Source organism: Myxocyprinus asiaticus, chromosome 36 (assembly GCF_019703515.2).
Source record: "Myxocyprinus asiaticus isolate MX2 ecotype Aquarium Trade chromosome 36, UBuf_Myxa_2, whole genome shotgun sequence".
Taxonomy (NCBI): Eukaryota; Metazoa; Chordata; class Actinopteri; order Cypriniformes; family Catostomidae; genus Myxocyprinus; species Myxocyprinus asiaticus.
In genome coordinates, this window is record NC_059379.1 from 987501 (window position 1) to 1000000 (window position 12500).

General features: G+C 38.7%; 1 protein-coding gene across 1 annotated transcript in view; it reads right to left on the reverse strand.

Annotated features, from left to right (window-relative positions):
• Positions 1-10987: 10987 nt before the first annotated feature.
• The window catches only part of LOC127426695 (ryanodine receptor 2), a 204847-nt gene continuing 203334 nt past the window's right edge, over positions 10988-12500 (reverse strand). Inside the window, exons 105-106 of the mRNA XM_051673656.1 lie at positions 12361-12412; positions 10988-12252 (exon numbers count right to left, since the gene is read on the reverse strand). Of these exons, the coding sequence (XP_051529616.1) occupies positions 12157-12252; positions 12361-12412 (148 nt within the window). The 3' untranslated portion in view covers positions 10988-12156. The remainder of the gene's footprint in view (positions 12253-12360; positions 12413-12500) is intronic.

The following is a 12500-nucleotide window of genomic DNA, read 5'->3' on the forward strand; positions in this document are numbered from 1 at the left end:
GCCGGTAATGTCCAACCGGGAGTAAGCCTCTGTTCTCCGTTCATATCTCGGACGACAAAAGTTCGGCTACACCCATTCCAGCAAAAGATGACTAACTTAGATGCACTATGTGTCTTTTACTTGAAGCTTTGTTAGTTTCACAATAATCAACAGTGTACTTGTAAGAAAGCTACAAAATTCAAACTTACCACTGTGAAATGTCCTGCTCAAGTCGTGCTTACAAAGGTGGTTCGGGTCGATCAGCTTGTTCCTCCAAACTTTCATTATCGGACTCGGGCTCAAACTAGTACGCCAAAAACCGACGTCACTGTTACCATAGTTACAGTAGTGTTTACAGCTGCTCAGGAAGACTCGGGAGCTGAAACTCAGTTATGGTAAGGGGCGTTACATTTCCAACACACGCTCTATGCGGTTGACCAATCACAACAGACTAGGCCAGCTGACCAATCAGAGCAGACTGGGCTTTTCGGAAAGAGGGGCTTTAAAGAGACAGGAGGTAAATCAGAGCGTTTGAGCCAGAGGATGAAGAGAGGGGAAAAGAAATGTACAGTATGAGAAACATTATGTGTTTTTTGAACATTAAAGCATGTAAAACTATTCTACATAAATCACATGGACTACTTTTATGATACCTAAATGGTCCTTTTTGAGCTTAACAGCCCCTGGTCACTGTTTACTTCATTATATGCAATAGAGCACAACAGTGTCCGCCACTTATTCAGCATCTGGGTTCCGGAAGTATTTTCCCCATTCATTTCATCTCGTTTTGTGTTCGCAGAAGAAAGAAAGTCACACAGGTATGGAACAACATAAGGGTGAATAAATGATGACAGAACTTTCATTTTTGGGTGAACTATTCTTTAAGTCAGTAGTGGCGCTCCTTTAGTGAGTTACTCCTCAAAACTGTGTGACTGAATCCTTGACAGACAGAGAGAGAGACGAGTGTTTCTGTGCAGGAGTTTCCTCAGCACTGAGGTGTCAGTAATTAAAGAGTCCTGTCACCCTGCTGTCTGTCTCACACCACAGACAGACTGAGAAAGCGACAGTCAGCGTCAGCGATCTCTCTGAGCAGACAGACAGATGGCAGAAGTGTCACATTGTCCTTCAGATTATGGTTTTTACCTGTACTGGATCAGCAACCATTCCTCAATGTTCTCATGGTCTTCCTTGTTAATTGGTGATCCCTTGTTCCATGTGAATGTATGAATTCATGAATCAGAGAAATGGATGTTTCGGTTCTTCACTGCAACTCAGAAATATTTGTGAGGACACATTCAACATCACTGGATATATTCACAAAATCACACTTCTCTCCTAAAATGATTTAACATCAAACCATTTCTTCCAAAGTGAGAAAAGATTTTTACATTTAAGATTTGCTCAATAAAAGTCACAGGAAGTGTGATTGTACATGCCTTTTCCCATTGATTCTGTTGTTATGATGATTGACGTTCATTTTTTAGAATGTAATGTCAACATGAAATCAACATTGACTCTATTCACTTTCTTAATGCATGTTCCTGGTCTAATTGTGAATGATTCATCAGTGTATGTTATTCTAAAGAAAAGAAAAAATGTCTTTATATTATTTTTTTTTCTATTTATTTTTTTATCCCCTTTTCTCCCAATTTGGAATGCCCAAATCCAACTACTTAGTAGGTCCTCGTGGTGGCGCGGTTACTCACCTCAATCCGGGTGGCGGAGGACAAGTCTCAGTTGCCTCCACTTCTGAGACCGTCAATCCGCGCATCTTATCACGTGACTCGTTGTGCATGACACCGCGGAGACTCACAGCATGTGGAGGCTCATGCTACTCTCCACGATCCACACACAACTTACCACACAACCCATTGAGAGCGAGAACCACTAATCACGACCACGAGGAGGTTACCCCATGTGACTCTACCCTCCCTAGCAACCGGGCCAATTTGGTTGCTTAGGAGACCTGGCTGGAGTCACTCAGCACACCCTGGATTCAAACTCACGACTCCAGGTGTGATAGTCAGCGTCAATACTCGCTGAGATACCCAGACCCCTATGTCTTTATATTCTTTATATTTATACTGTATTAATTTATATATTATTAACTTGCTCTGCCTCTGAAATGACTTTCCTTTTCAGCTGACGTCACCCACCTATAGCTAAACAACTATTTAATGACTGTACTGTTGTAGTTAATGCAGCCTTCCTAAAATCTTGCCAATAGTTAACACACTAAATTAATGTTGGTTAACAACAATAGAATAAAGGTTACAGCAATAATAGCAAATAATAACAATACATACATGTCCCAGGGGTTGATTTTTATTAAAATTAACAGATTTCAGCTTTTTTTTTTCTCCCAGTTTGGAATTCCCAATGTGATTTTAGGCCATCCACCACAGCATTCACGCTCAACTCACCACGCGTCCCACCAAGAACGAACCACATTATAGCAACCACGAGGAGGTTACCCCATGTGACTCTACCCTCCCTAGCAACCGGGCCAATTTGGTTGCTTAGGAGACCTGGCTGGAGTCACTCAGCACGCCCTGGGATTCGAACTAGCGAGCTAGCGAACTCCAGGGGTGGTAGCCAGTGTATTTTACCACTGAGCTACGCAGGCCCCGCAAAAAATGTTTGCACACTAGATTTGACTGTTTTAACCTTTCAAATTTAAACTATGAAAATACATTATAAAAATAAAAATTATTTCACGTTTAAAACTTTGAACAAAGAGAAAATATATATATATATATATATATATATATATATATATATATATATATATATATATATATATATATATATATATATATATATATATATATATATATATTTTTTTTATTTTTATTTTTTATTTTTATTGCCCGTCATTTCCAATCAAGCTGTAATTTTGCCAAATTATACAAAAGTGTGAAAATGTGATATAATTTTGAGTATTTATAATGCATAAAATGTTAGCTATGAAATTAGCTTTAGCAAGACAAAGGAGTCTGTCATTTTATTTGAAAAGTGTCCATCAGCGTCATTTCCATCAGCGTCATTTCCAGCACAGAATTCTATTAAACAGGAAATAATTTTCATGACTTGAATGACATAAATCTCCTGTGATGCATCAACACACACTGATGGACATTGTTAGTAGACTAATTAAATCAACTAGTGAGAGTGTGAAAAATGTTTTATTGAGACTATTTCGTTCCAGAAATTCACATAGCTAAAAGTACCCAAAGTTGAAAAAACAACCTAGATCTGAAGAAGAGTATTGGGATGCGTGATGATGCTCCGGAGGGTGAAGTTGACATTCAATCTCCATGTCCTGGTCAAAAAGCCTCTCAAAACTGCATGCCAGTCCTCAGTGTTTCAGTCCACTGAAACTCACATTCAAATCTGAGTCCATTCTGATCTGACATGCCAACATTACCATCCAATCCATTTCTGATGGATAAATCATGTTCTACCCTCATATGTCACTGAATGTCCGGTTTCACACAGGAAAACATCACATTACAGAAGCAAAAATGGACTGTTTCATGTTTACATCACAAGCTGCTGTACTGTCCCCGTCACACAAAACCACATCAGTATGAGTTAACTTGAGAATGAAGCATATATCAAAGACTTTTGGGAGAAATCTTAAATTTAGGTTTAAAACATTTCCTCTAACTAGTCTTTCTATTTGAACAGCTTCTCATCAGATAAAAAACTTGAATAAATGTGAGATAAACCAACCTTTAATTAGGACATCTGTTGGTTTCTCTCTAGGCCGTAAATGAAAGCGGTTGCCTGGTTTCCAGACACATGTGAAAATATGTGTTTATGACAGTAATATTTCTGCTGAACTCATCTGAAAACATTGGCAACATCTGTTTCCTAAACTGCACTCGCCAGAGCCAAAATCTGTTCTTTCTCCACAAATAAATGGCAGGTACTCTGTTTATCTTCACAACGCTCTCTAACACATTCCCCTTATAATAAACTACTGTAATACAATAATGTACAGTACATCGATAGTATATTACAAAGTATTTCAATGCATTTTGTTGCTTTTTTGGTATCTTACCTCAACAGTAAGAAATCATTTTGCTATTGCGTGGTTATTTTAAGAAATTGGTCTTAACTGTGAGTGCAGTGATATTGATCATTTTGATGGTGCTGTTATTGCTTAAAATCACAAATGAACTCACTGTGTGCAGACCGACAACATTTCTATAATCAGCTGTGCAGTCGTTACTGTGGTGAAAATGATTCATGTGGTAATTGTTTTGAGTTTAATCTGCAGTAGATGACAGTAAAATCTGCCTCCACTTTATAGCCGTCCCACCGAGTTATTATGATCATAAACAACCCATAAAACATTAATAACTGTGAGAAAGACAGATAGATAGACAGACAGAAAAATAAATAGACAGACAAATAGACAGACAAAAAGACAGACATATACTTACAGACAGACAGAAAAACAAACATACAGAAATATAAATAGATAGACAGGCAGACAGACAGACAGACAAAAAGACAGACAAACAGAAAGAAAGATAAATAGATAGAGAGACAGATACTGACAGAGAGACAGACAGACAGATACAGACAGACAGACAGACAGATTGATAGATAGACAGACAGAAAGACAGACAGACAAATATACTGAAAGATAAATAGATAAACAGACAGACAGACAAAGACAGACAGACAGATTATAGACAGACAGATAGACACATACACAGACAGAAAGACAGACAAACAAACAGACAGATAGATACTGACTGACAGACAGACACAAATATAAAAAGATAGACAGACAGACACACAGACAGACAATGACAGAAAGACAGATAGACAGATATATAGACCGACAGACAGACAAACAAACAAACAAAGAAACAGACAAAAAGGTAAATAGATAAACAGACAAACAAACAGAGACAGACAGACAGAAAGATAAATAGATAGATAGACAGACAGACAGACAGAAAAACAAACATACAGAATGATAAATAAATAGACAGATACTGACAGAAAGAAAGATAAACAGATAGGCAGACAGACAGATAGATACTGACAGACAGACAGACAAACAAACAGAAAGATAAATAGATAGACAGACAGATACTGACAGACAGACATATAAACAGACAAACAAACAGACAGAAAGATAAATAGATAGACAGACAGACAGATAGATACTGACAGACAGACAGACAAACAGAAAGATAAATAGATAGACAGACAGATACTGACAGACAGACATATAAACAGACAAACAAACAGACAGAAAGATAAATAGATAGACAGACAGATAGATACTGACAGACAGACAGACAAACAGAAAGATAAATAGATAGACAGACAGACAGACAGATACTGACAGACAGACATATAAACAGACAAACAAACAGACAGAAAGATAAATAGATAGGCAGACAGACAGACAGATAGATACTGACAGACAGACAGACAAACAGAAAGATAAATAGATAGACAGACAGACAGATACTGACAGACAGACATATAAACAGACAAACAAACAGACAGAAAGATAAATAGATAGGCAGACAGACAGACAGATAGATACTGACAGACAGACAGACAAACAGAAAGATAAATAGATAGACAGACAGATACTGACAGACAGACATATAAACAGAAAAAACAAACAGACAGAAAGATAAATAGATAGACAGACTGACAGATAGATAGACAGACAAATATATAGACAGACAGATAGAGAAACAGACAAATATATAGACAGACAGATATACAGACAAACAGACAGACAGATACTGAAAGACAGACAGACAAACAGACGAAGATAAATAGGAAGATAAATAGACAGACAAACAAACAGACAGAAAGATAAATATATAGACAGACAGACGGATACTGAAAGACAGACAGAAAAACAGACATAAAGATAAATAGGAAGATAAATAGACAGACAAACAAACAGACAGGAAGATAAACAGAGACAGGCAGATAGACATACAGACAGACAGATTGACATACAGATAGACAAACAAACAAAATGATAAATAGATAGACAGACAGAAAGACAGACATATACTGACAAACAAACAGACAGAAAGATAAATAGATAGTCAGACAGATAGACAGATACAGACAGAAAGATAAAAAGACAAAGATAAATAGACAGACAGACAGACAGAAAGAAAGGTAAACAGATAGACAGACATATAGACAGACAGACAGATGTGAATAAGCAGTGGTTAACCTCAAGGCTGTTGAATGTAGTAAACTGAGAACAGGATGTGACAGTCTCAGAGACAGACAGAGAGAAAATCTTCTTTTAATATCAGTTTGATATCATTCTTCACTGTGATAGGTGTCATGTGATGCTCTGTGTGGAGTCTAATGACAGAATTCCTGCGGTGTGTCTGCAGGACGCAGGTGAACATGAAGGTCACAGGATTAAACCAGACAACTATCACTGTCCTGCCAGTGTGTGGTGATGAACACTGGGGAGTTTACAGACCGAAGACAGAGCTTAACTCTTTCATGATCTCCACAGAAACTCATGTGAGATTATTTCACCCAAATGTGAGTTTGATAAAGTTTTAATGTTGATGCTCAAATTCTGTTCTTGAAACACCACTAACCTTCAGACAACGTCACTCATAACTCTGTGAAGTGTCTGTGGATCTCCAAACAGATGTGTTAATGTGACAGTTGTTATGGCTGAAGAGAGAGAGACAGATAGCACAGAATGGAGACAAGTGTGCTCTCTTATCGGTTCTTCAATACAGGTGAAAAGTCGCTGATAGCCAACGGCAACAGAACAGAACTGATCTAACAGATTTAAAACTGAAGACGGATGCTACTGACACTCATTCAAGTTTAATCAATCAAACCAATTATTGAGCTTCTGTGTGGCGTTCCTAAAGGAATCAGAGAGGAGAAACATTTCTGCTACCCGTCAGTCTGAAACAAATTCACTAGATACACACACAGACACTGAAGGTGGATGGGTTGCCTCACAAACAGGTTAAATCTGATGGGTGAAGATCCAGTCTCGTTACTGCGAGTCTTTAGAAACAAAGGCTAATTAAGGTCAGTTTCTAACGTGCTTGACTGGGCGAAGAGGTCTCGGGTTCCTGCCCTAAACTCTCTGTCTGTCACTGTGTACTCACTCAAAGTAAGTTCACTCAAAAAGTGTTTCATGGAATGAAGACATACGGGTTTGGAGTAACACTTTACTAGACAGTAAATAATGACAATTTTCATTCTGGGGGAACTATTTCTTGAAGTCTCTCGCTTCTCCCGTCTCCTGTGTTTGTGCAAGTACAGTACATTTTTCATTTCAAATTGACTATATATCTACACTCCTGCTGAACGTAGGAACATTAGTCATGGCTACACTTTTCAGAAGACATTCAAACCAGAAACAAAACCTGCATGCGTCCCTCCCCCCACCCCCCAAAACATTCGGCAGTGTTTGTGGCTTTCCAAAAGACGCTTGAAGCAGATTTACTGTTTTGTTGGAGTCAATCCCGGTTCTTGTCGACTGCATTCAGAATACAAACAAAGAGTTTCTCACATTTTTTCAGTCATGAGACAAAGAGGCCAAGTTTTATAACAGACAATGATGTACAGGGGACATAACGTGGAAAAAAGAAGTGATTTTCATCAGTCTTTGTTTTCATAATCTGCCATCATAATAATAACAATAACTTGCTCCGCCTCTGAAACTACTTCTCTTTTTCTGCTGACATCATCAAGTCCTTTTATGTTTCAACTACCAGCCATATATAGGCACTTTACACCAGTGGCGGATTTAGGCATAGGCGACATGGGCAGTCGTCCAGGGCGGCATCTTGCGGGGGGGGGCGGCATGAGGCACAAGGAGGTGGCGCTTCCCCCCCCCCCCCCAACTCCCACCCCTCCACCGGTCAACATCTTTGGGGGCGTGTTTAAGCGGGTTTCGCCCAGGGCGCCAAACAGGCTAGAACCGCTACTGCTTCACACCATCCAATCAACTCCTGACTGATCCCATGAAACACCTCTGTTGTATTTCAATTCAGTAAATTCCTCTTCCTGTTGATTCCAATTCAACATCATGGCCAATTCAGAATTTATGTTCTTCTAAAAAGTTTCATGGTCTTTTAGGTTTCAATAAAACATCAAATTCAGTCTCTTTTGTCAACACTGAAAATCAACATGTTGCTTCAGATAATTCACGTACCCTGAAATGAACCCCTCCCATCAGGCATTTTTGCATCGCTTCAAACCAACACATTTTGCTTCTAGCGCTACTGACAGTGTGCTGCATGAGCAGCCTCTGAGATGCCGGTTCTGGTCACGTTTGCATTAGGAATCGTGAATGTGATTCTGAGGTTGCATGCTCCGTCTAAGACAACCTGGTCTCATAGTGAAAACGTGACTCTATTTAGATTTTTACTAAACTTGTTATACGTGTCTCCAGGTACAATTCCCTGCAGTTTCCAGGTGAAATGAACACTAGAGGAGCTACAACTAGAGCTTTTCTCTCTATTACTCAGACTCTGCTATTTTATAATATCGAAACTCTTTTGCTCTAAAGCATCTTTTGAAGAACGATATATATTAATGCTTGTATTACAGACCCACCTACATATATACACTTATTCCAACATGATTAACTTGTGCGGTAGCTCAATTGATAGGGCATTGGACTGATATGTAACACGACATAGTCATAGAAGCTACACGAAAAGAGGTGGTTGCTTCAAAATATATGCTTTTTCATTTCATTCGCTTCTGCATTTTAATACACTAATGCTTAGGTTTAAGAGTGTCTTTTTTAAACATCTTATTTATATTTTAAAACATTATGGGTTAGGTTCAGGCAAAAGTTTTAGAGTAGGGAGTTATGTTTAAAAAAAAAGATCTAAAATTCACCTTAAAACCACGACACCATTTTACTTGCTTTTGGCGCCCCCAGCTGGACATTTCACTGGAAACCTGCAGCCAAATGTGTCATACAGCACGTACATTTTGAATTGCAAAAATGTTGTCATGTTCACATTAATTTCATGAGACAAGGCTGCTTTGGTTGGTTAGGTTTAAGGTTGGCGTTTGGGTGTAGAGTTCATAAAATATGCATTCCTCTTCACTGCATTACATAATTTACAACTAAAAAAGCGCTTTTGGTGCACTGTGTGGACATTTGGGAAACTGGAGTTCACACCTGCCCATCGTTTAACAACACTTCCAGCTTCAGCCACTGGGGGCAGTGTTTTGAATTTCAGTTAAGTAGAAACTGATTTCAGCGGAAGAACTTTCGATCTACTGTGGCTGAATTCACGGTGAGATCAGCCAGCTTTTTAGAGGACTACTACACAACCTGGACAGGTTTCGGGTCAGTTTTTTTTAAGCATAACTTTGGCTTCAGGTTTGTAATTAGGGTCATTGACCAATTCGTTTGTCTGAGGTGATAAAAATGAAAAATCTTTTAAAAGTCTAGTTTAAAACACATGTCAAGTTTGTAGAAATTTAATCTTTGTGTCCATGTTAGTTTCAATATTTTTGAAAAACTTGTAGAAAATTGTTTCCTTTAAATTAAAATGAATTAAAATACTTTCCTTGAATACATAAGACAACTTAATCATTAATGAAAGAAATAGTTTTCAAAAATATAACGCAATTTTTTTTTTTTTTTTACAAATATTCTGAATTTTTGTGTCAAGTCTAGTTTTCTCACGGTTACATCACATCATGTACAAAAAAGTACACTTTATTTTTTTTTTTTGGGGGATTTTCCCCCTTTTTTCTCCCAGTTTGGAATGCCCAATTCCCAATGCGCTCTAAGTCCTGGTGGTCGCATAGTGACTCGCCTCAGTCCGGGTGGCGGAGGACGAATCCCAGTTGCCTCCGCGTCTGAGACCGTCAATCCGCGCATCTTATCACGTGGCTTGTTGAGCGCATTGCCATGGAGACATAGCGCATGTGGAGGCTTCACACCATCCACCGCGGCAACCACACTCAACTCATCACGCGCCCCACCGAGAACAAACCACATTATAGCGACCACGAGGAGGTTACCCCATGTGACTCTACCCTCCCTAGCAACCGGGCCAATTTGGTTGCTTAGGAGGACCTGGCTGGAGTCACTCAGCACGCTCTGGGATTTGAACTAGCGAGCTAGCGAACTCCAGGGGTGGTAGCCAGCGTATTTTACCACTGAGCTACCCAGGCCCCCAAAAAGTACATTTAATAAAAATGGCAAAATATCAGATTTGTTTTTTTAAGAAATATTTGTAAAAGACTATTCTGAGCTGCTCATGCTAACATTTATTTTATTTTTATTTTTTTTTTAAAGATTTTCAGCTTGTACTGAGACTTATTTGGTTTACTGTCTCTGGACGGATACACCACATGACATTTTTTGACTTCAAACTGAGAAATTGAAAACATCAGTAATTGTTTTGTGTGAATTGCATTTTTTATGTATTTTTTTTTAATCTGAAAAAATAAAAAATAAAATAAGTGACCCATTCATGAAATAAATAATTATAAATATTTTGATAATATAATATATATTAAATATAAAATAGGTTCAGTTTATATATATGATATTATTACTTTACTAAGGTTTCGTGCATGCGCTCTCACAGATACGAGCGAACAGACGAGTCAGGGGCTGTTCACACTGAATGTGTTTTTGCGTGCGTTTGCACTGTTTTCAATTTTTTTCGATCTAAACACGTGCCGTTTACTGTAACTATACAATTACAAATATTGCCTACGATGCTTAAATAAAATACAACAAATATTGCAACAAATGTACTTGCTTGGGGAATAGTTATAAAGAGAGTGAGTGATTTTGTGTTCAGGCTTAAAATGTGATGATATGGTCAGGTCGGGTCACACATCTCTGGAACGGGCCGGTTTTGGGCTCCTACTTAATGTCCACACAGACCTCTAGTGCTGTTGTAGGAGAAAATAACACAAAAGACACCAACATTGAGAAATTGTGTTTTCGCTGTAAGGACATTCTCACATACAAGCATCAATAAATAATCACTTTATTTTTCAAAATCATGCAGGTCTTTGACTTCCCTTTACAGATCACACACAGTTATATGCTCACGACTCTACACGGTACACTAAATTCTGACAGATTTCCTATGAGGTTTTTTTTTTTGTTATCAAAATTCTTTACACAAGTAAAATTTCTCACGTAGTTGCAGCTGTTTTTTTGTGTGTTTTTTTTAGCCCATTTGTTGTTATTGCAATGATTTCACATTGTTTCGTATAACAAATAAGAAAAGCATCATTTCTTTGTCATGGCTATGAAAGAAAGTGCAGTGATTTCATGATCGATGGCAAATGTCTGTCATCACACCAATGATTCGGCAGGACTCGTAACCCGTCCGCAGTCTGTGCGTGATGCGCTTGTGTAGCAGTTGAACTCCTTATGAACACCGACGTCGCTCCCCCGTTGCCGTAGGTGTAGGGTGGACTCCCTGAATGGGTATTGCTTCTGCATAAAACAAAATCTAGGACGAATGCAATGTTCTCCGGCAACCGCAGCTCTGGACGCGTGACAGCGCGGGTGAACCGCTCGATTCAGAGTGCATTCTTGGAAAATGGCGGGAAAGCTGATGATATACTTGGATAGTACAGAGATACCTTAAATATTCTCAAACCTCTAAAACTGCGGCGATATAGATCAGCTTGCGTCTTCAAATGTTTTTCTTAAACTTGCATAATAAACATGCAATGAAACTTTTTTTTAGAGAAGTCGTATGTAAAGAGTGACTCTGCGTTTGCATGGGTGCATTACCAAAATAAATAGAAAACAAACGGCTTAAGGAACAAGTCGAGGAGAATATGAAACCAGCGTTAGTCCTGACGGGTACAAGCGCTTGCTCGTTCTCTCATACTCATCTTTGTCGTGTCTTGCATAGCTCCTCTTTCCTGCGGTAAGGCACTGTATCCCCCGTCACAAGAAACTTCCAGAATTCTGTCCCACAGACAGGCTGTTTTCATCTGGTGTGCCGTGCTGGGATAGTCCGTCTCATTCATCATTTCCTGCATCCCCCTCCTCTCGAATTAGTCTTTAATAAATGAAATGAAGAAGCACTGAAGAACCAAAATCAAGTCTCCCTTCAGGTGCAGGTATAACGTTCATATTTACTGTGTCTCACACAGAACTGTCCTCTAAAGTGTGTGTGTTTAATTGAGCTGGTCCTCATATTGTTTGCGGAAACAGTCACCAGCAGGAAAGAATTCCCAGCAGCGTTCCTGGTACATTTTCCAAACGTATGACTCCTGAAAGGCAAACATCAGAACATCATTGTCAGAACAGAATAAGGCAAAATATTATTTTCCTGCATGATAAACAGTTCTGTGCAGATGAGAGAGACAGGTGTGTTTTACCTGCCCCGTGTGCTCCGTTTCATCTTTATTGATGAGATACATAAAGAAAAATCTGCAAACACACACACACACACACACACACACACACAACCACATTATATTACCAGCTTTATACACATCATAAATATCCGACATAAATA